The sequence below is a fragment of the Molothrus aeneus genome, chromosome 12 (assembly GCF_037042795.1).
Source record: "Molothrus aeneus isolate 106 chromosome 12, BPBGC_Maene_1.0, whole genome shotgun sequence".
Lineage (NCBI taxonomy): Eukaryota > Metazoa > Chordata > Aves > Passeriformes > Icteridae > Molothrus > Molothrus aeneus.
In genome coordinates this window covers 9,319,487-9,343,548 of record NC_089657.1, presented here as the reverse complement: position 1 = coordinate 9,343,548, position 24,062 = coordinate 9,319,487, and the positions used below count along the sequence as shown (strand labels likewise).

The 24,062-nt window shown below is 46.7% G+C and overlaps 1 protein-coding gene across 2 annotated transcripts in view; it reads left to right on the top strand.

The window, feature by feature from the left end:
- The window catches only part of MTMR14 (myotubularin related protein 14), a 31,187-nt gene that overhangs the window by 1,706 nt on the left and 5,419 nt on the right, over nt 1-24,062 (top strand). For both annotated transcript variants that reach the window (XM_066557935.1, XM_066557934.1), the window contains exons 3-17: nt 3,008-3,116; nt 4,146-4,221; nt 4,932-4,992; nt 5,505-5,627; nt 6,155-6,228; nt 8,981-9,051; nt 9,659-9,733; nt 12,060-12,126; nt 13,110-13,195; nt 13,422-13,498; nt 13,743-13,779; nt 15,167-15,237; nt 15,861-15,910; nt 16,118-16,256; nt 18,952-19,128. In XM_066557935.1, the coding sequence (XP_066414032.1) occupies nt 3,008-3,116; nt 4,146-4,221; nt 4,932-4,992; nt 5,505-5,627; nt 6,155-6,228; nt 8,981-9,051; nt 9,659-9,733; nt 12,060-12,126; nt 13,110-13,195; nt 13,422-13,498; nt 13,743-13,779; nt 15,167-15,237; nt 15,861-15,910; nt 16,118-16,256; nt 18,952-19,128 (1,293 nt within the window). The remainder of the gene's footprint in view (nt 1-3,007; nt 3,117-4,145; nt 4,222-4,931; nt 4,993-5,504; nt 5,628-6,154; nt 6,229-8,980; nt 9,052-9,658; nt 9,734-12,059; nt 12,127-13,109; nt 13,196-13,421; nt 13,499-13,742; nt 13,780-15,166; nt 15,238-15,860; nt 15,911-16,117; nt 16,257-18,951; nt 19,129-24,062) is intronic.

The following is a 24,062-nucleotide window of genomic DNA, read 5'->3' as shown; positions in this document are numbered from 1 at the left end:
GATTTTTGTAAAAGCTGCCAAGTCATTTTTAGACAAATTCAGGTTTTAGTTTAATCATTTTACTCCTATGGAATAATTATGAAATAGAGACCATTGCACTTCTTTTGTTATGGAAGGAAAGAACCTCTTCCAGTGAGCAGAGCACTCCATCCGGGACTGAGTCTCTTTGGCTGCCTCTTGTGGAACCGTAGAATGGTTTGAGTTGGAAAGGATCTTAAAGATCATCCAGTTCCAATCCCTACTGCCATGGGCAGGGATAACTTCCACTAGATCAGGTTGCTGAGGGCGCCATCCAACCTGGCCTCAAAGGCTTCTGTTTTTATCTTTGTAATGTTTTCAATCAGCTGGTAAGATCTACTTGAAGCTTCTCAACTCTGAGAATACTGAGGTGCTTTGGAAGCAGTTTTCACATGTACAAACTCTTTGCTGTACCATCATTTCTGTCAGTACAGCTGCTTCTGGAGCCATGTGAGGAAAAAGCAAAAAATTGATATTTTTTAACCCAAATCAGTTCATTCTGTAGCTGGGCAGCTGGGGGAAGAAAGGACTTTGCTTGATCAAAGTTTGCTAACAGTACTCTGAAATCCAGGCAGGTGCAGGAGGAATTCTGTGTATTTTGAACCTTTTGCTTTAGATTTTACTCCTATTTATGCTGCATTTAATCACTAATCCTGTAAAAGCATTACACCTGTTCTTCAGAGCAGCTTCCCCCTTGCTACAGGAGTCTTGATACAACTGTGTTTGTTTTACCATGTTCATCTCTTGCATTACTGAGGGTGGTTATTGAGAGGAGATCTGAGAGCCTTATTTGTAGCACAGCCATGACTGATGGCAGATGGGTCTCTCCAGTGCGTGTGCAGGCTTCCCAAGGAACAGGGGTGGTGTGCCTGGGAGAGGGGCTTGTCCTTCCATGTCCCCAGCAGAGTGCAGGGCTTCCTGCTCACTCCGTGTCCGGGGCTCCTGCCAAGCTGCTCACACTCATTTGCAGGTGCTGCAGAAACCTCTCCAGGGAAATGCAGTGAGTGAGACCTGTTGTCTTGTCTCAGCTCCCAGAGAGGTTCTTCTCTTATAATTTCTGGTCTTTTGGGTATTTCAGTTTTGCTAACTCTCATCTTCTGGACTTGGAAGCAGTGCCATGGAGCTATTTTGGTAACACTGCATTTAAGTTTTTGTTTCCCTCTGTATTTGCTTTTGCAAAGGAAACATAAAGAGAACTGGAGCAGAGTGCAGGAATCTCTCTTAATTGCATGCATTCATTTAAAAACAGCCCCACAACCAAATCTGTGCCTCAGAATCTTTTGAGTTTCAAAATAGTTTGGTGTTGGGAATTATATGTGAAGTCATCTCTTTTCACACTTGCTCACATTTTCCTGCCTTTCCAATTAGCACCCTCATGTTCACATTGTTTAAAGAAGATTAGCTTAGGTTTTTTTTCTTTAAATTCTGGTGTATGTCAAAGGTCTTTGGAGCTGAATAGCAAAATAATTATGTATGCAGAAAAACATGAAAAAACTTGAACCACCACTATGAATTCTGAGAACCAAATCCTTCTATTAAAAAAAAAAGTGCTTGGAAGACATGTTTTCTGTTTCCCTGCTTTTACTGGCACCACCTTGTATAATATTTTCCATAAACAGATTGATTTCCATTTTAATAATAGGTTATTTTTTTTAATCCTTCCCAGAATGGCAGCTGCTGGTACATTGCTCCACACTCTAAGTGATTCTGAAGTTTAGCAACTTTCATTAACTCCATTATAAAGGTATTAATTTGTTCTTAGGCCAGTGTTGTCCTTTGTGTATGAGTTCTCTTCCTCCATTGTACTCTCCTTCACCCTGATGCACATATTGCTGTGCATCTGCTCATCTTCATCTGCTCTTTCCATCTGACCCTGGTGGTTTCTCTTGCAGCATAGACTCTCCAACTCATCTTCCTGTGCCTCTTCAGGCAGGGGTGGGTCACTTGAATCAGATGCTTTATCTCAGCTGAGAGCCTGTGCTCTGCACAGTAATGCTGGTACTTCTACACCTCTAGGAAATTTCCCATGATCTTATTTTTCCCCTTTTTCAGATTTACCATGTTGATAAAGTATTAACATCCAGAGATCAGGCAGTTCATCTGCCTCTTCTACTGTGTTCCATTACTGGAAAGGCTAACTGGAAATTCTTGTTAAACATCTCCAGGTGCATAGCCATGCAGTTTTGTATGTCCAGACTTAACCTTGTTTCTAATACATCACTCTGGATGCTTCTCCAATTCCAGCTCTAGTCCTCTTTACGTTGACAGTTCCCCCTTGAGGTCTGTGTAGTTCAGAAAGGAGTTTGGATTCCTGTCAAATGTGGGCTGATACTTAGACAAACTGGAGCAATTTTAACATGTTTCCAAAATGTCTCCCAATATGAAACACAATTCTATTTTAACTTCAAGAAAACCAAACAAAATGTATCTCTGCAGATGCAGCTGACATTAATCTCAAGTACCCTGCTCAACCCACTAGCTGATTTAATTGTTTAATTACCTCGCAACACAAATGCTTGAGGATCATGGAGTGTTCAAGATTTGATTTTCTATTATATTTCTTTTTTTCTTGCAAAACTATCCCTCTGATAGTGAATTCACTGTGATAGTAGTGCTGAGCTGCTTCTGAATGGAAAGGTGATAGCAGGGCAAACAGAACATGTATTTTTGTAGTCACTGACTGTCCTTCCCTAGTAATCCACATGTTAGTCTGTGGCAGACCCTACTGGTGGTGCTCATGTTTGCCAGTTCCTGATGGTGCCATCACGTACTGTGCACCGGTCTTTCAAATCAAGAAAAGGAGCCAGAAAAGTGTCCAAATGTGTTGTACAGCAGCAGAAGCAATTCTCAAAGTGTTTTCATGCTTACCAACTTCAGAGCTGACTTCTAGGGAAAGGGATGGGATTGCAGCCCAGGGTTTCTGTGGTGGCTTTGCTGAAAGACGTGTGGGAAGATGCTCTGTGTACTGACCTGAATTTCTGCCCACTAGGTATGAGAGCACTGTGCAGGTTGGCAAACTGCAGGACCTCATCAACCGGAGTAAGATGGCCAGGTGTAGAGGACGCTTTGTTTGCCCAGTCATTCTGTACAAGGGAAAGGTAAAGTTTCATGAGTTGCCTGTCTTTACTGAGAAAATGACCTTTCTCTCTGCCATTTGAGCCGTGCAGCCATGCCTTCAGTCACTTGTCACTTTTCCAAATGGTGTAAAAATCTGTGCTTAGGTACAAGCAGGCAGCCTGTAGTAGCAGGTAGCATTTGCTGTCTAGGCTGCATAAGTTGTCTGTAGGCACTTCAGGCTCTTCTCCCTCACCAAATCATGAGCCTTGCACAAAAGGACTAAATTTTTTTTTCTCTTATATACATCCTTTCTGAAGTCCTTATGATATTTGGCATTTCAGAGGGGAAAGATAATTATTGTCCCTGTTTGTCCCTTACTCTTCCCAGCAGCTCTCTTTGAGTAACTTTCCTCTCTCCAGAGAAGTTTCCTTTGTCTGTTCCCTTGGGAAGCAAGATTGCATAAATGGTCTTATGAATGTGTGGGCTTGTCTGCAAGGGGATCTGTAAGAAAGTGAAATTAGATTCATTTTTATGTGAATTACTTAAACTGTGTTGAAGCCATGTAGGAATAGTCTCACTTAGAATTTAAGTAGCTTAATTCAGTTTTCTCAGTTGAATTTAGAAACACTGTATGAATAGCAAAATCATACCTGTGACAATTTTAATCTGGCTTGACTGAAGCCATTGTGGGGTGCATCTGCTGACCTTTTTGCAGGAGTGAACTGCCCAGAGTCATCTTGAGACCATCCATAATCTCATCCAGAAGAATGTGGGAATACGGCTCAAGCAGGGTATTAACAGAGCATGTGTTGCAAACTTGGCAGGAACTGACTGTATTAATGCATTGGAGAACTGGAGATGAAAATATGATTTAAAAACTAGCTACAGATGAAGGCACTTGGGAGTTTGCTGTGTTTGGAGAACTCAGTATGGACCAGGGTTGCAGAGCAGACAGCTGAGAGGTGATAGCTGTAGATACCAACCCTTTCTATGTAACCTGACAGCAAAGAGGCATGATAAGGGAAGGACTCATGGAGCCTGTGTGATTAATAAAAAAAATCTTTCTCCAGCATATTTGCAGATCAGCAACACTGGCTGGCTGGGGAGAGCTCTATGGGCGCACTGGCTACAACTACATCTTCTCTGGTGAGTGAGGAGCCGTTTGTCACTGTCTGCATGGTAAGGCTGGTCAGTGCTGGGACAGAGAGCTACACATGAGGCCAAGCTCTTCCCAAAACCAGTGGGAGCTCTAGCATGGGCTGCTTGTATCAGGCTTAGCATAACAGAGCAAAGAATGAAACTTCATGTCCATTTCCAAGCACTGTATACGGGACAGTGCCACAGCTCGAAAGAACCTCAGTGATGAAAGAGCTTGAGGTTGAAGAGTGAGTTACAGGAAATATATAGGCAAATAAAGGCATCCCAGAGGATTCAGGGTAGCAATTCCCAAACAGTGGGGATGGGAATAATGGAGGAAAGAGGATTACAACTTGCTGTTGCTTGAGTAATCATTGGGAATCAATGCTGCTAATGGTGAGATACATTGGACTCCAGGGAAAGCTCTTAGGGGAGTAATGGGTGTCTATAGTGTGACAGCTGAAGCTTGGCTTAAAAAAACACTGCATATCATTTTTGAGGTGTCCTCTGGCTGTCAGTCATGGGTTTGACCTGCCCAGGTACTTTGCAATGACAAGGAAAGTGTGGGCTACATTAGAAAACAAGATTTTCAGGAAGAGGGATAATGGGGAACCACACTTAGGCATTAAGCCATGACCTTTTTGTTTGTATACATATCTTGTCAGATTGAGGATCAAGCTGGTTCACAAAAGCTTCACTTCTGAATGCCTTTCTTGCAGGAGGTTCTGATGATGCTTGGGCAGATGCAGAAGACATTTCCGAGGAAGACTCTGCGTTTAGGTTTGTATGCATGATTGGGGTGAGGAAAAGGGAGTTTGACTGGCTCAGCCATTCAGTTCTGCTCTTTTCTAGTTTGGGTTTTGAGCACAGGCTTGAGACCCATCAGGAGGCTCAGGGTCTTACTTTCCTTGCTTTTAGAAAAGAGTCTTGAGTATTAATGGCTGGCTGAAGCTTGCTAATCTATTTTCAGAGGAAGGGCTGGACACAGGAATATGTAGACCCATTAAAAATGCATTTGAAGGGCATGGCTGTGTTTACTTCACCTAAAAGTACATCTCCAGGCTGTAGAAATTGTGTTGTATCTTATGTGTTTGTTCCAGAACGGAGTGAGATGTGGGAAGGAACCATGAGCACAAAGGTTGCAGTGTCAGTTTACAGAGTCTGACTTGGCTCATGCTGTGCTGCTTACAGCTAGAAGTGGTTCAGGGAAGAACTGTGGCTCAGCTGGAAGAATCAGACTCAGCTTGGTCAGTCTTCCATGCTCACCTTGCTTGCCTCATTCTGTCTTGCAGAAATGCAGACTCCCAGCTGTTTGACAAGGTCAGAGGGCATGACATCAAGCTGCTACGATACCTGTCTGTCCGATACATCTGTGACCTGATGGTGGAAAACAAGAAGGTGAAATTTGGCTTGAAGTGAGTCTGGGTTCTTTTGCTTTTTTGCAGGCTTTGGTTTGCAGATAGTGTAGCCCTTACATGTGAATTGCTGTCAGGTGTGCACTCAGCATCCTGGGAGCAGTTTCTGGAAGAATTCTACAGCAGGATAGGTTAGTTGATGCTGTAAAGAAAACCCCAAGGTTTTAGGCCACAGAAAACTGTATCAATGGGCAACATAGCTGCTTTCATCTGTCTTCTACAGTCTGAGTGGCTTTTTCCCTGTAGAGCTTATAGCAATGAGACAGTCACCCCTTCAGAAGGGAGACAGCAACGGAGCCCTCTGTGCATAGGAACAGAGGAAGCCGTTTCTCCTACTTATCTTAGAGAAAAGCCTTAGTGATTTTGGGCTGTACCTATTTATATGGATGTGTTGAGTAAGTTCTGCCCCTGCTCACAGCTGAGTCAAGTCATAGCCCAGGGAGATGCAACAGGTGGATTTTTGGGTGCTGGTGTCTGTGCAAAAAACACTCTGTGAATATCTGCTGTTCTCTGTTTGTTCTGTGCAGTGTGACGTCTTCTGAGAAGGTGGACAAAGCTCAACGTTATGCTGATTTCACACTTCTCTCCATCCCATATCCAGGTACAGGAATGATGTCCAGAGGGATTCACAAGGGACAGGTGACAGTCTGTTTCTGGGCACTGGGAAATAACTCTGGGTGTGTATATGTAAATGACCATGACTTGCTGAATGTTTCCTATGTTCCTTCTGGAGAAAAACTCCTTTAAGCTGAGAACAGTGCAATGAACCTAGATGCTCTGTCAGAGTCAGCATGAGGCACTCTTTGAGGTGGCAAAATAATTTCCCAGCAGTCCTTATTAATTCAAGCACAGAGGAAAACTCCCAGAGGTGGAGCTGGTTAAGATGGCCTTTGACATCTCTGCAACTCTGAACTACTACTTGATGCAAAATACATATCTTGTTCTTTGTTATGTAAAGACCCAATTCTTGAGGGTAATTTCTAGTCTAGTGTTCCAGAGCTCCACTGTAAGAAATCCTCAGTGCTTGCAGAACAGTTCACCTGAGCCTGCAGTGTTCAACAGAGGCAGCCCTTTGCAGCCTGTCTCCTTGGCTATATCCATCCCTGTGCCTAGCAACCACTGCTGGGTCACTCACACTCTTACAGATGAACTGAATATTCCTGCTGCCTGCTGATGTCAGGCTTGGCGACAGGATCAGATGGGAGGCTGCTGTGCTGAGGTCTGTCTGCAGACTCTTCTTTCTCCCTACTGCACAAAGAAAGGGAGAGGAGAAAAAAGCAAAACCAGGAAAACTCTGGTGGATGATCCAGACCAAGACTTTTCCTTGATTGCTAGTTGTTGCTCTTAAATATTTTTTAAGTATATTTCCTTTTATACAGAAATTAGTGACAATTCAGAGAGTCTGCATGAAGATTTTTATCAAGTTTGCCATGCAGGTTGCCAAAGTGTACAGAAATAAGAGTATTACTGCTTTCTGTAGTACATAGCACAGATACATGTTGCTGCTGCACACATCGCCAGACTTGGAACATGACAAAGACTGTGTACACAGGTCTTCTGTAGGGCTGTAAGGAATGAAGAAGTGACTCTATAGAGTTAAGCTGCAGAGTTGTTTCTGTATGAGGATCTGCATATGGTAAGCAATCTTATTCAGTGATGGTCCTTCCTCTTCTGCCCTCTGGGACAGCTGCTTTCTTTTAGCAGCTCTTCACTGCCACACTAGAGATAAACCTTATAAAACTGCAAATACTCCCTGCAGATGTTGCCTGATTTCAGCAGTGCTGGTCCATGGGGGAATGTTGTCATTCTGTTAAATCTAAGGCATACACATCTAAGGATCAGCAACCCCTCTAGTGACTGGCCAAATGCTGTGATACATTCTTATTGATGTTTCCAGGGTTGCACTGAAAGAATTTCTGTTTTGTAATTTGTTTCTGAAGTTATTCTGAGATCCTTTTGCCTTAGGTGAGCAAGGCAGTGTCCAAACGCAGTTATAGAATTGTGGTTGGAAAAGACCTTTAAGATCATAGAGTCCAGTCATTAACTCAATGCTGCCCAGTCCCCCACTAAGCCATGTCCCTGAGTGCCACATCTTCCTGTCTTTTAAGTACCTCCAGGGCTGGTGACTCCACTCCTTGCAGAGGGTACACTTGGTCCCCTCATCCAGATCATCAGTTAATATATTAAACAGGCCCCAGTAGTGAGCCAGGGGGAATACCACAAAAGCTGGGGACCAAATAGCAACTGGATTTAACTCTGTTCACCACCACTCTTTGGGCTCAGCCATCCAGACAGATTTTACCAAGTGAAGAGTAAGAACTGTCTGGAGTGAAAGACTTAAGTTAAAATGGGGTATCTGTAGAAGCTTTTGGTATTTGTGGATGCCAACACTTATGCCATAATCCCCCATTCTTTGCACGAAGTCATTGTTTAATTTGAGTTAAATCTCAACGGGCAGACTGTGTCCTGACTGCATATTTGAGGATTAGTCCTGTCCTTGCACAGATTCTTTCCTTAATTTTTTTTCCACTGAAGTTACTTGTGACTTGCAGGGTGGGAATCTCTCTCCATATCTGTGCCTGACACAGGGGTGTCTGGGTGGTGTGGGCTCTGTGGCACTGCTGAGGTGTGCACAGCACACTGGCAGAGGTGTTTTCTGTAGCCTGCAGGCAGCTGCAGTGCTAATGGTGCTGCTCAGCTGTGACTAAGTGACTGCAGCTTGCAGCAAAGACTTCAAATAGTTGTTGAGAAGAGCCGAGCCAAAGGACACACTTCAGGAGGGAAGGGCTTGGGGGACAGCTTGGGAGTGGTTATGTACCCCCTTCCTTCAGATAGGGTAAATCCCGTGTTTGAAAGAGAAGATTTAAATGTGAGAGAAATCAAGCCACGTCTGACAGAGCCCTCTCTTGTTCCCTGCAGCAGATGCCCTGTGAAAATTGGCTTTCCCCGGGGCTCTGCCAGCACCTTCTTTTGGTGCTTCCTTCTCACTCAGCATGTCAAGCTGATGCCTTAGATCTGTGCAAAAGTCCAAGGCCCTGCAAAACATAGTTCCTTGCTGAAACCTTTTGTTCAGGAACAAAATTAAATCAGTCCCTCAAGCTCCCCATTTGCTGCATTTGGAGTTTGCCCTTTGCTGTGTGAGTGTCTGTACTGCTGAGTGCCCTGGGCTGTTGTTGCTGGAGGCCTGCTGCACAGTGTACTGAGAATTACTGCTCTTCTCTTCCCACAGGCAGCAGTTTTGATTGGTTTGGATTTCTGGAGCCTGGGGCTGCCAGCACTCCTAGTCCCACAGGCACTTCACTAGTTAGATACCAGTTAGCTGAATCGTTGTTCATTATCTCCTTTTCTTGCAGGCTGTGAATTTTTTAAGGACTACAAAGACCGGGATTATACAGCTGAAGGTCTCATATTTAACTGGAAACAGGTACATGGATGTTACAAAATGGAGAGCTGTGTGTTTTACTGGGTTTAAGTCTTGCCTCCCAGTTCCTCAGTGATAGTCTGTATGTCATGTGCCTATTTCTAATCACAAGGAGGAAATCAGCAGGATAAACAAAACAGATATGGAATGTACTAAATTATTGATTGTAAAATTCATATGTAAAATAAATGAATCATTATCCTGAAGTCTAGGATGCTTGACCTCTCATGGAAGGTATGGGTTGCTCCCAGTTTTGAATTCTGACCTTATTGATAGCCTTGGTTCTCAGTTCTGAACTGCCTTCAGACAGTTCATTTTTTGTCTCCTGCTGAGAGGATACTTGAGTGGGACAGTCTTATAGAAATTCAGAGACTAATATGCCCAGATGTCACTGCTGGGAGCACATAAAAGCTCCTCTGGTCCATTAGTCCTTCCAAGAGTCTGAGTTTATTCTTACGTTTTCAGGACTTTGCATCCAAAGATGCTTTGCTGAGATGTTTTCTTCTCATGCACCATTTGGCATTTGTTGTCTTGTTTTGTTTTTTTCTGGAACTCAGTCTCTTTGAGTCGTGACTTTTCTCTGACCAACTGTGTTTGGGTTTTTTTACAGGACTATGTAGATGCTCCATTAAATATCCCAGTCTCTCTGACCCAGTCTCTGAATATTGATTGGAGTGAGTACCAGGTGAGCAAAGTGGATGTCTCTGTGGGAGGTCAGGGATGCATTCAGGAGGGATCAGGAGAGGTTTGAAATCTGACTTGCTCCTATTGCTGTAATCTGGCTCACTTCATAGCATCCCAGTGGGGGCAAGGCTGCTTGACAGTTCAGAACAGCAGTGGAAATCCTGTACCCAAAAGCTCTGTGGCTTGCTGTGCCCCGAGGCAGCTGACTGTAAAGTCAAACCTTTTTTTGTAGCTTTCAAAAATTTGCAATCCATTAGGGAGATAGGTTGCTAACAAAGGTAAAGAGCAAGACAGGAAACAGAAAGCAGTATTACCTGTTCTCAGTCTCAGCTCAACATGGACCTGCCCTGGGCAGACTGCCTTGGTTGTGGGAAGTCTTGAGAGAGGTCAGCCTTCTCCTCTGTGGGCAGAGCCAAGGGGCTGGGCACCTTCTTCATGGCCCTGCAAGGTGCCTTCCTATGGGAGAGGAGCAGATAATCATAACTGGCCATGGCAGGTCTCCACTCTGTACTATGGACAGCGTGGCAAACAGTAATTGAACTCTTCTGTTTGCTCAAGCTTCAAAGTCTACCTTTGTTCACAACAGGGAGTATCACCTTATACTACTGATTAGTATGCTCAATTTCACACATCAGTGGATCTACCAGGTTTTGTGGGGATTGACTGTGCTGGAGCATGTCACGTTATTGTGCCCTGTGGCTGGAAGCACCACAGAACCAGCAGAGCTCCCTGCGCTGGGCCAGTGTTTGTTGTCAGTGATGTAAATACTGTTTAAGTGCCAGCATAAGCGGAATCACAGAAAAGTTGAAGCAGAACTAATAGAAGTAGAGCTTGTGTATGGCTAGAAACTTGTTCACTAGAATACTGAGCAGCCCGTATTTTAAAAAGGATATTAAAAATTGAAGAGGGTGTAATAAATAGATGCAGAAATTATTTGAGGCCTGGAGAACATGCTTCACTCAAAACTGAAGTTGTCAGTCTGTTTAGCTAATCACTAAGGTGATTAATGTATAAGTACATTTTTAGGGAGAAAATAGTAATTCTAAAGCACTCTTCAATCTGGGGAAGAAGAGCTGCACAGGAAGCAATATCTGCATCTGAAATCAAGACTTCAGATAAGGAAAAGGAGTCTTGCACATTACTTTTGAGGATAATCTGCTGGAACATGCTGCCAAAGGAGTAATGAGCTGTCACCCCTTTTGAGATGCTTCTCTGGGCAAAGATGTTGCCAAGTGCAAGCCTCAGGCTTTACGTGGGGCAACTGAAGGAAACTTTCTCATTCGTGATACAGAGGGATCAGACTGGATAATTGGATGATGCCTTCTAAAATAAGCAGAAGATGGATTGAATTGGGCAGATAAAAGATTTTGTAATTATGTGTTTTTCTGCTGCAGGCTGACTGTGTTCCCCGTTTCCCTAACGTTTTGTGGCTCTGCAGGCTTCATGGCTGAGCAATATGCTCTGTGTCTGACTCTAGTCTTCAGTGTGGTTACACACAGATGTGCACACGTGCAGGCACACAGCAAGGGTTCTGTTGCTTGTGGTCACATGTCGCTTGCACCACTAACATTTCTGCCATGAAATGTGTCCCACTCTGCTTTTTCCTTGCCCGTGCTATCTTACTTCCCTTGAGCTAGTCCTGATTCTGATCAAACCACGGAATTTCCCTGCATCTGCTCATGACATGATGGTCAAGTGACAAGCTTGGGTTTGTTCTGATGTTCTTCACCTGTATGTCCTGTAGTACTGGAGTTCTCTTGAGTTCAGAGCCCTTCTGTAGTTCTGCTGCTACTTGGGGGTTACTGAAGAAGTCCAATGCCTGTCTGGAGGGTGGGTGAGGGTCAGCAGCCAGGTGGGGATATTTTCAAGGACCACAGAGTTTTGAGCAAAGTGCTTGGGTTGTGGGAACAGCCCTCTGGCCTTGGCCTGCACATCCCATTGTGCTGCTGCTGTTGCACATGTGGCTGGAATGTGGCTCAGCCACTTGGAAAAGTGCACGTGTGCAGAACTGGGCCAGTGCTCTGCAGGTGTTTGCTGCCACTCTGAGCAGGGGCTGCTTGCAGCTTTGGGGCTGCAAGCAAAGCAGGTCCTCTGCCAGCCAGGAAGACAGCAGAGATGGCCTTTTATTGTTTTATTTGTCTACCTGTTATCTTGTCCCAGAGTGCCTTTTGCAGAGGATGGGGGAATTGATACAATGGGGAAGTCTGTCACTTTGAGGAATGGCTATGTGGTTATTTCTGCTTTGCTGCTGTTCTGGATAGAGCAGCTCTGAACTGCAGAGCAGCCTTTGGCTGTGACCCTTACCATCAACATTCCTCTTCCTGCAGAGCTGGGACCTCGTACAGCAGACACAGAACTACCTGAAGCTGCTGATCTCCATTATCAATAGTGATGGTAAGGCAAACTCCTGGCTCCCAGCAGTGTAACTGGAGCAGTCACGGTCCCTGGAAGAACAGCTGATGGTATTAGTGCCACTGTGGATCAGCTCCCAGTACAGAAGTCACTTTTAATTCTCTCCCTTCAAAACAGGGTGATGGTCCTACCATCTCAGAACTCCAACTCCCCTCTTAGAGAGGAACTTGCTGATTCCTTGAAAACCCTTTCCTCCTGAATATGAAGGGATATCTGAAAACTTAGCCTATTGTTTTACTACTTTAAACCTGAAGAGTAGGAACATTGTGTCTTTACTTTTTGACTCTTGTTTTGCTGGTTACCTGTGTTTTGTCTCACCAACACAGGATCTCATTTGGTGCCTGTTTAAGAGCCCCTTCCACCCCCTTTCACCATGGACAATCCCAACTCTCCAAAGAGTGTCTGTTGCCCTGTGTGGCATCCCATTCCCTCTGGGCACTGTGACCTAGCACTGATGGATGGAGCCATGGCTGGCTCTGACAGCATGGCCAGCTATAGTCTCATGCAGTAGCTGTGTTGGGACACACTGCAGGTTTTCTGTAGGGTGTAGGATTTGTGCCTTTTGTGTGCCTCTGCTCAGTGTGCAGTAGGAAGAGTAGTGAGACTGAAAAAAATGTTCAGTTGAAGCTGTTTTCTCACCAGTGTAGGAATAGATTGTGATAGTGGGTTACAGCTGGGTAGGTGTATGTTCAGGGTAGTAAAGTGATGTTCATACCTAATGACTCTGTGTCCTGAGCAGCTGTCAGGACCAGGACAGCACATCAGCTGGTGCCACTGACAGCCCAGGACACTCTGAGCAATTGGCTGGCTGCTGTATTTAAGACAGAATGTTCTGGCTGAGCTCTGCTCTTGAGCCTGGTCTGTGGGTACAGAGAGTAGCTTGTCTCTACAGATTTGCCATAAAGAAATCATTCCTTTCATTGCAACATCCTTTTTTTCCCTTCTCCTTCCTGCTGCTGGAGCAGATGACAGCGGGCTCCTGGTGCACTGTATATCCGGCTGGGATCGAACGCCTCTCTTCATCTCCTTACTGCGCCTCTCCTTATGGGCTGTGAGTACCTGGCTGACCTCCTCTGTTTCTGGGCCTGATTGCTTGGAGGGTGAGTGACTGTCACCAGGCAGCGGTGGTGGAGCTGTTAATCTTCCTTCAGATGTGCTGTCACAGGCAGGTAGAGGAAGATGGGCACCCTGGATTACAATGACAATTTTCAGCAGATCATGACTTCCTAAGTTCTAGTCCTCAGGGCTGCTGCCTGAAGGCTTTGTTTGCTTTGCAGGATGGGCTGATCCACACGTCCCTGGAGCCATCTGAGATTCTCTACCTGACAGTGGCCTATGACTGGTTTCTCTTTGGGTAGGCATGATAAGTTTTACTCACATGTGCATCCCTGTGCAACAGGGGAGAAGCCTTGAGGGGTCATTTTGATATTTGTTCACAGCCAAAGGTTGATGTTTGAGCAGGTCCCAATAAGCTGGGACAAGAAGGGCTGATGCCTTTTTTTTTTTTACCTGAGGGCTGAGGCATCTGGCTGTTCTTGGCAGCTTGTGCTCTTCTGCTGATTCTGGCATGTGACTGAGCTTCCCTTGCTCTCTTTCAGGCACATGTTAGTTGATCGACTCAGTAAAGGAGAAGAGGTGAGTGTTGGTCTGGGGCAGTGGCTGAGCACTGCTTTGTGTTCTCAGGATAGCTGTTTATGGTAGCAGCATTCACTGCCTGCTCCTGGTAGTATCAGTGGTGTGGCTGGGCTCTAAAAAGATTGTTCAGGTGCTGGAAATACATGGTAAGAGCCTTGCCCCGTCACTTTGTAATGCATAAGTTGTGGGGTCACTTCTCTCTCAGGCTACAGTTTTGTTGGGGGGTGTCACTCCTGTCAGTTTCTTTCCTGTGCCATTAGTGTTCAGGCCCCACATCAGAGGGTGCTAGGACTTGCTGTTCAGCTCAGCAGTGAGAAGGATGCTTAAGGTGTGTGACTCCTTGAAAATAAAGCTGGATAGTCTTGTGTGCTTGTCCTGAGTGCCAGCCCTCCTGCCTGGGTGCTGCAGCTGCATGTGGCTTGCATGTCATCACAGGCTCATGGAGCAGCTTGTGCTGGTTCTGGTGTGTGAGTTTGGTGGGATGTGTCTGTGGGTGCACATGTGGGTCTGGAGGACACTTAAAATTAGTGGAAGTAATTCTCTTCAAAATCTTTCACTGTTGAACAACAAGAAAAGATTGCTCTGACTATAGTTGCAGTATAGTGCACTATCATTTCTGAATAGAAAAGAGGTGGGGTGTTTGTCTAACCCTGTTGCTATTCCCTTGCTCCTTGAACTCTCACCATACTAAGGAATCTTCTGCTTTCAAACAGCAGAGACACAGCTCTGGACTATTTTCTATCTTTCAGGGGTACAGAATCCCCTGAAAGAGTCAGTATCATTCCTCCTATTCATTCCTTCCCTGGAGTTCTGCTGGCTCAAGCCTGAGAGCTCTGCTCTGGTGCCTGCTTGGTCATGGGTGGAGTCAGTGTCTGCAGCAGGAGAGGGGGTGCCTGGCTGCCTCTGGCACTCCCTGCTCCCCACTTCTCCCAGGAGAAGGGCACAGCTCTGCACGGGTGGGTGAGGTGGCAGAGGCACAGTGAGTGATGCAGAGCAGACTGGGGTGTGGCAGGGCACAAGCTTGGGGCCACAAATGCTGCTGGGTTTGCTGCTCACCTGGGTGTATAAGCAGCTGCTCCCGTCTCTGTACATTCTGCACTGATGGCATAAGTACCTGCTGTGGGCTTGCAGCATGTGTGCAAGGCATTGATAAGGAGACTTCTTGTTCCCCTTCCTTTCTGGGCCTCCCTGTGGCAGGGAGCAGAGGGGCAGTTTAGATGGAAGAGAAGGCCCAGGATGGGATGCTGGCAGCCCGTGGCACACTGGAGGCTGGTAGCTGCAGATTTTTTGCTATCTCCTTCCTGCCAGCACCTCCTCATCAAGATAAGAGGCTTCATGGAGCCCTCGGGTTCATTCCTGAACCGCTTTTCTCTTTCCCTTTGCTCAGATTTTCTTTTTCTGCTTCAATTTTCTGAAGCACATCACCTCTGAGGAGTTCTCTGCTCTGAAGTCACAGAGGTAAGGAGCCTGTGCTTGCTGCTGCATGGGCTACAGAGCCAGGGAGCTTGTTAGTGCTGCTTCTTTGGGGAGATGGAAGCCCTGGTGTCCTGGCCCAGTTTTCTTTAATTTATTCTGCACTCTGAAGGCTGCAAAATGGGGCCGAGGCTTGTGAGATGCCACGTTGTGCTCTGAAAAACTGTCCATGCTGAAATGTGCTCTCTGCCTAATGACTGTCCATGGCTGCTTTAGCACAGGTGAGCCCAGAGATGTGTGCTCTGGCTCAAGCAGGCTGCACAGCAAGCTTCATCAGGCACTGGTGGGCACAGAGGGGTGGCTGGTTTGTAACAGACTGCCCAGCATAAAACCTTATTTCAGAAGGGACAGAAAGAAGCAGAGCCCACCCTGGATGCTCTGAATAAGCACATCATGTGCAGTGTTGCCTGTTGCCACCTTCTCACAGCATAGGGAGTTTGGGTGGGGACTGTTAGGAGTCAGACAGTGCACACTGGCCCATCCTCTCCCCTCTGCCCCTGCATAGCTAATTCCCCACTACTCTGATCTGCTGTGTGTGTGACAGAGACCTGGCTGTGGCCAGCCTGCCCTGAAGTGTGCTTGAGGTAACTTTGTCTTTCCTTCCCCAGAAGGAAGAGTTTGCCACCTGGCTTCACCCTGGAAGAGATCTGCATGCTCAGTGAGTGTCAAGCATCAGTGCCCCTGTGTGCTGCTAATGGTTCATTGTTTGTGGGCTTGGGTTCCCAGCTTCAGGATGACCCCAAATGGGTGTGCTGCCTGTGGGGCCTTGCAAGAACACAGGGCATGGGAAAGTGTGTTGCTGAAAGGGAGAGAAAGTGAATGAAACCAAGCTGGTCTTCAGGTAGCTCTGTTTTCTTCTCTCTAGAGCAGAAAGACCGAGGCAGCACCACAAGCCTGAGCAGTGACTTCTCCCTGGGGATGGAAAGTTCCCCTGGAGCAGCTGGGAGCTTTACCTATGAAGCAGTGGAGCTGATGCCAGCAGGAGCACAGGCTCAAGCAGCATGGTGAGGAGAAAACCACTTGGTGGGCTGAACAAAAGGGGCTGGCTGATGGAAAACATATTTCTGAAGTGCCTTGCCCTCCAGGTTTGCTCTCTGTAGCATGGATTCCTTACAGTGGGGGGAGGAATTTGGCTGTCAGAAGCTTTGCTGCAATTTGTACTCCAGAGCTTCTGCATCCAAAGTTGGAGGCCACCCCATGTTAAAAGGCTGTCAGGGTTCTGCAGGGATGCTCCGAAGTTTGTACATAGATGAGAGTAAAGCACATTTGTCTCATTTTCACCAGTTTTTCTGTTAAACTTCATCCACAAAGGATTTTATTACTTTTAAAAGATTGTTCCAAACTACCAGAAAAATTACATTTCACAGCAGCCTCCCCAGGGAAAAGTGGAGATGGTTTAGCTGCCCTAAAATGAAGCTTAATCAGAGTTTAGGAAAGACATTATACACAGAGAGTGTCTGCAGTTAGTGGGAGCTGGGCTGGGTGGCCAAAAATTCCCTCTAAATTTTAGCCCCTCTACCAGCATGAGGTGTGTGAGCTGAAAGCAGGTTCCTGCCTGCAGCACTGCTTCGAGACATTTCCAGGGGAGAATACAGAATTTTCGGTACTGCCTCTTGATAGAGGGTCACAGAGGACTTTCCTGGGGATGCAGGTGGCTGTCTGGAAGAGGGGAAGGTGTCTGGCAACTCTGCTGCTCTGGGACAGGTTTTGGACTTGCTTGTGGAATTTTTGGTGCTGTTTGGGGATTTCAGAGCCTTGCTGTAGGGTTGCCCCTCTCAGTTTAATTTTTCTCTCCTCTCCCTCAGCACATGTGAAGATGCTATTTTATATTGCAATTATTTTAAATTAAATCTGGGTTGTGCTGGAGGCATTTGAAATCCTCTGGGACTGAGCTTGCAGCCATGCTAGTGGCAGCAGCCTTTCTAAAGCACATTGTATGTTCAGTCTAAAGTGCTGAGAAGGGAAAGGAGAATATCCCTGCAGAATCACAAAATGGAGATGGAATGTCCCAAACTCTTCGCCAAGTGAGCAACACGGAGTCCTCTTAACACACAGAGCCTGCCTATCCACATCAAAGTGACTGCATTGAGTAGAGAACAATTTTCCACTTGCAGGGCTGCAGGGTAGTGAACTGGAAGCATTTGTGTTGCTCTGAGTGCTCAGGACATACAGACTGGATTCTGCTGCACAGAACCTATGTGTGCTTTTTTACAAGATGTGAGGTGACCAGAGCATGCTGGAGGAGATATCTGCACTTGTGTGGATCAGGGCTTGATTTTGCAATGTGCTTCCTAACTCTGGGTTGCTTTTATTTCTGTGAGAGACCTCAGACTGTGATGGGGCCAGCAGCTGCTCTGCAGGGATGGTTTGAGCCGTGCTGGGGGGCATGAGCTTGGGAAAGGGGAAGGTTGTGAGCCTTGCCATGAGTGTTCAGTGAGAAGACTGGTCACGGGCGTTTTACTGCAGGCTGTTGTGGCTCTGTAGTCTGGAGAATACATAGGGCTTGCTGCAAGCTGGATGAGCTGTGCTCTGCATAGCATGAGGGGATGCACTTTATTGTGTTGCCCTGAAAACAGGTGGCCTCACAGTCTCTGTGCAGGGAGAGGCATTTGATTTTTAGCTGTTCAGACCTGTTTCTGCAGGCTGTACTTGGAGATGTTGGCAGCTATGATAACATGAGATGAATAAAGCTTAAGAGAGGCTGTGGTGTGATGTTTGAGGGTGGACACCCTTCAAAAAATGAAGGGAGGATATCGCACTTTCCACTGTACAATGAGCCTGTCTTTAGCTGCACTTGCTGACAGTGTTTGAGATTTCAAAGCTGAGATCCCCTTCCATGTTTTAGGAAGAGTTCCCCTAGAGTTTATTTGCTTTAGAATTTTTCTTTTTTACTTTTTTACATAGAGAGTCTTTGTCTAATTCAGTGTGGTCTTGGAAGGGGAGAAATTCTTGTGACTTTTCCAGGGGAAAAAAAAAACCAAACTGTAAGAAGGAAAATCTTCTGAACGTGCAGAAGTGATATGAATTAGTCCTAGATGTGTACTTGTTTGGCATATAGTTGGATGGTACTGTGAGCTAAGGCCTGATGTAGCAATGGACAGTGAATCATGACTGAGTCTGAATGTGCTGGCTAGGAAAGAAGCCAGAGCAGTTTGGGCTGTCAGCATAGACAGAGAAAGAACTGAAGTGTACCTACCTCTGGAGTGAGTGTCAGCTCTAGGCACATGGTCAGAAGTGTGGTCAGTGGTGCCCAAAGGGAATTGCTGAAAGGGAAAATAACACTGGTAGTGTGTCCCTGTCGCTCTCGGTGCGCACGAACGCCCACCTGGGCTGATACTGAGGAGTTGGAGCAGATTGAAATGGTCTTTCCCCGCTGGGAGGCCCCTTGCTCAAGGCATTTTTGCTGCTAGACTAAACAAAGCAATCGCTGTGTGTGTGTGGGCTGATGCATTCTCCCATCTCTGATTTGCAGGTCACGTGGATGGTGATCTATAAAAGAATGGGCTGAGATGGGTTGAGCTCAGCGTACCCCCTCGCTGAGCCCTTACTGTGACTCATGGTTCCTTGGGAGGGAGGAGGGCGGGTTCAGTGAAAACAAGAGCTTGTAGCTGCTGGGCTAAACTCCAGCCTGCAGTGGAAAGGCTTCCTAGTTGGAGTACATAGAAGTCAGCTTTCTCACCCACGTCCTCTATCCCTCAGGAGGAAGAGCTGTGCATCGTCACCGCAAGCCATGCTCTGGAGCAGAGCACAGCAGTCTGATGACAGGCTGCCTTCCACAGGGATGGTTGAAGTCAAGTCCTCCAGCTCCTCCTCATCAACCCATTCTGATAACTTCCTGAGGATTGGAAGCAGCCCACTAGAAGTGCCCAGATCCAGGTGAGGTGGGAGCAAGGCATTTCTCAGCAAAATGAGTGTCTGGTAAAGGGAGTGCAGGGCTGCACTTGTATGGTTCTGAAAACACTGGAGCACCTGTGTTTGTGTCTACAGATAAACCTCGGGAGGCCTGTTCCTCTCTAGTCTGACCTTATCTGAAGTGCTGGCCCTTGAACACAGACACTCCTGCCTGAGCCCCTAGAGGAGCAAGGAGCTGTGCTGATAACAGCCAGCTGTCATATGCCTGTCCTCAGCGCATGCCTCAACTCTGAGCTCTGGCATCTCTGCGCCCTGCATGCTTGCAGCTCACAGCACTTTCTCTGTCTAACACATCCACCAGGGTTTGAAATGGCTGTGGTGTTTGGGGAAGGAAGCTTTTCAAACCAAGCAGACCTCACTCTGCATCTATCCTGTCCCCCTTTTCACCTGCTGACCCTCCTGATGACACAGGTTGGAAAAAACTGGGTGCTGGTGGCAAGCAGAGGTAGGAATCTGCTGGGAGCAAGCTTTGAGCGCTGTGCCAGCACAAAGGAGTTCTGCCCTGAAGGCTGAGTGTTCCTGCTGGGGAATGGGGACCCTGGACCTGAGCCTAATCTCACACCATAACAAAGGCACCCTTCTGGAGTCTGACACTGCGATAGGGCAGCGTTGAGCCCTGAGCTGGCCTGGGGAAGAAAGAGCAGAGCCTGTGGAGCAAACACTGTGTGTTCAGGCCAACATGGAATAAAGAGACCCTGAGATAAGAGGTTGCTAACAGCGTCATATGCTCGTGTAGCCTCTGCAGGCTTTCTGATGAGTCTTTTTGTAGTGATTCTGAATCAGCCACCAGCCAAATCTGAGTACTCTCTCATCGTATGGAAAATAAAATAACAAACAAGCAAAGCATTGAAAATTTATAAGACTTTCTTAACAAGTGTCTCACGATTCCAGAGAAAAACCCCAGTGTCTGACAGTTTTCATAAATGAGGGTAACTGTTCTCCCCAGGGAGAGATATCAATAGGAGGGGTTGGAATTGTTGCTGGGGCCCACCTCTGCATTTTCTGTAAGATGGAAAGAATCTCCTGAGAAGAGAAGAAAATATTGGAAAGAAAACAGCTTGTCTTGGGAGCTGCTTTGTTCACAGTGGTAGTGCCACAATTCCTGTGTGTGGTCCCATGCCATTGCCAAGGTCTGACAGGCTTTCAGTGCTTGCTGGTAGCAAGCTTGCAGCAGTGCTCAGGAAGAAGCAGTTTGTAATGCTTCAGCCAGACTGCTCTGCAAGAGCAAAGAGGAGAAACAGGAGTAGGTGGAAGAGCACCATAGTGAGGGTTAGGGTTGTCTTATCAGACACTGTCATGGGTTGCAGTTTCTGGATTCTAAGCATGGTATGTTTTCTCCTGAAAGAGGTTCTGTCATTCCACTTGGCCTTTGGTCTCCTTGCTTCAGCTGTGGTAGTCTGAATTGGTCTGGCAGGTAACACAGTACCTTCAGCCACCATTTTCTACCCTGAAGGAAACAGTAGGTCCCATTTTGGGTGGAGGACTGTGACGGGAGGAAGAGGTAATTTCTGTCTCTTCACCTCCTGAAAAATTGTGGTACTAAGATGGAAAAGCAGGAGCACAGAGACTGATCAGGATGCCAAAAATACCTTTATTCCTGCAGTGCTGCTGGCAGGTCAACACCCAAGGCTCTTGAGATGAAGAAACCACTATACTTGACTTCCTAATCCTCTGCGTGGCCATAGCAACAAAACACTTTCCTCAACTTCTGCTGCAGTGGTTAAAATGGTTGCTTGTAAAATGCCAGCAGGTGTCCTTCAGGTAGTTCAGGTCAACAGCCCAGTCCAGGTGCTGGCAGGCAGGGGGGCTCTGGAGGGAACAAAAAGGCAAGTCAGCAGGAGACATGAGCATGGCCTGGGAGGGGGGAACTGGACTGCCCTGAAAGATGGGGTCACAAATGCCCAGTCAGACATTAGGAGCCAAGCCCCTCTCCAGGCCAGGCAATGTCAACAGGCTGCTGCTGTCACATTACCAGCCCATCTTGTGAATCTTGCTCTTATCCAGAGGTCCTGAGTAAATTCCAGGATGATTCTTAGGCAAAGCAGTACAAAGGCAATTCCTATCAGTCTTTCTAGCTTATTTCAACATGATGGTAAGATCACATCTGCAGAAGACAAACACAGAGGAAGATATTGCATAGACTGTTTGCAGAGTAGAGCAACGTGCTGCTTGTTCTACAGAGAACTCTGAGTATGGCAGTCAATGTGCCTCAGATTGAACCCCCTGCATGCAGTGGGGTTGCAGTTTGCCAGCCTTTTCTGTATTTGCATTTGACACCAGTAATCTAAGTGTACCATGACACTGCAGAAAAATTCTGTATCTGTGTCAGGGATTTAGCGTGTGTCTACATAGCACTAATGTGGATTAGCAGCTGGATAATCTTTGGTTGAATGTGCTTTTGCTAAGTCAATTAAACAAAACCCAAAGTACTATGATCTAGAGAGTCGAGATCTGGAGGAGTTAAATTGCAGAGGATCTGCTTTGACCAGCAGTCACAGAGAACTCCCTTACTTAAGGGCTGCAGATGGCTGAGCTGTGGGTCTGGAGGGAGCAGAGTGGGACAGAGGAGCTGCTGCCCCTTGGCTTTGGGTGCTTTGTTGGTGGTGAGAAGAGTGTGTGTGCACTGTGTGTCTTGCTCCTTACAGCCACCTCACTTGGAAGGTGTACATGCAATGTGACAGCTTGGGGTAGTGGCCACAGCAGGAGAGGAATTGTTTACAGGAATGTTTTCTGGAATTACTGCATGACCATGCCACAAAATGGGCTTGGTGGCTGGCACATGACTATGTGCTGCAATCAGAAATGGTGCTCACAGAGAACAGGCTGCTGGGGCACTATCCCAGCCTGTAGATAACTGTCTGGGATTCAGCCAGGATTTGCAGTGCTTGGCAGGGTGCCATACTTCTTGCCAATATTGCCCACGCAAAGGTGGGAAGGGCTGCCCTTTACTCCAGGTTGCCACAGTCTGCCTGTACATACAGAACCTACTTAATGCTTCAGATTGAGGCAAGAGCATATGCTGGCAAATGAGCTGCTTCCCAAATAGTCCTAGGTGTGTGGAAATACATCAGGTGAGCAGGAGCAGCAGGGGCAGGATGGAGCCTAGCTGTTGGCACTTGGCACTCATCTCAGTTACGTATTAAGAAAGAGAAGGATCCCTGACTGTTGCTCTGCCTCCAGTATTGACTCTTCTCTGGCAGGCAAGTGAGTGTCCATGTGCTCTGAAATGCTGTCTTGTGCTGCGTGTTGCATGGAAAGCACTGACCTAATTAAAAGGAACCATTCCAGGTTAGGAGCTGCCAGTTTATGGCCTGCGAGAGGTCCCTTCTTGTGTGAAGGAACAGCTTGCAGCTCATCTCTGTTTTGCTAATCTAATTTAGTTAATCTTGCACTTTTGAGGGAGTTTCTTCCCACTCGTGGACCTGAAGAGGTGGGTGTGTGAAGCTCACTTTGATTCTTTTTCTGTCTGCCATTAGATGTCTGTGGCAGAGACAGCAACTTGAAGATTGGCTGTATCTCATCTCCTCTAACCATGTCAGCTCTGCTGTTGTCCGGTGCTTCCCAACACTCTGTGCTGCCCTCACTCCTAGCCAGCCTCTGGCATGGCTGTCATGTATTGCAGGCATGCTGTTCTTACAGACTTGGGAACTGGTTCTGGTGTCCTGGCAGTTCCAGCTTGTTCCCAGGGCCTCACTGAAGCTCTTTTGGGGCTCTGCAGTAAGACTTTACAAGAAATATTCAGGGTAGAAATTACAGGAAGACTTTTACCTCTAGCAGCGACTGGATTGCATTGGGGTGCAGTCACCCCATCTAGTCTTGGTCTCAAGCCAAGCTCAACTTTTAAGAAGCTCTGCTGCCATTGCAGTGAGAACACAAAATTTCCCATGCTGTGTCTTCCCAGGCTTAGCCCCTGCTGTCTCTTGAGGTTGTTCAAGATGCTTATTGATTGTGACGTTTCCTCAGGAGCCTCCCTTGAGAAGGCTTTGGGAATAGAGGGGAAGATCTGCCACAGTATCTTACCTCTGCTGGCCAGGCTCAGATCTCTGGGCCAGGAAAGAAATTACTTAGACTCTTTACAGAGTCAATCAGTTTATTCAATGAATCGACAAGTGTTTATTCTGCTGCCTGGAGGCAAGACACAGAATTGACTGCCTTGAACTCTTAGACCCCAGTGTTGTTGCATTAGATGAAACCTTACTAAGTTTGCACAGCTGCTTGACAGGGTTGGGGACCCCAGGAAGGGCTGGAGGACTAGAGAGTCACCAAGTCAGTCTTGCAGGAGATGCACTGTGCTTTTATCAGCCTGTCCATGGCAGAATTCAAAAGATTACTTGATCCACCTCTAAGAGGTGGTGTAAGATGAGTTTAATCTTAGCTGACAAACATGGAAGGTGACCAGCAGCTGGAAGCTGTGGCCACACACCCAAACCAAAAAACAATTTTCTGTTCACCTTCTTTAGCACAGATGTACCTGACTGGTGTGGTTGATGATACTGGGCAGAGGGATGTTTTTACTATCCCTGGTGCCCTGGATCATGGCTTGCCATGTGGGCAGAGTCTCCTGAGTAGGCTACAGATACTACTGTCCCTTTGCAAGAGCTGCAGAACTCTGTTCTCTCTGGAGATCCTGCTGTAGTCCAGGCCCTCCTCTGCTATTCATGCTTGCCCTCTCCAAAACCTTTGTTTCTATCTGGCCACAAACCTATCCTCTGTTCAGCAGCTAATTACTTTTTCTGGCAGAATCCTGTCTCTGCCTACTTTCAGCCCAAGCCTATTGCCTAAAGATCTCTTTACTCCTTTAGCTCAATTTTGTGTCACCATGTGTGACACTCCTGTTTTTCCTATCTGGCTGTGCTGTGCTCTCAGGGAGGTGACATCTTCCTCTTCACTCTGCACTG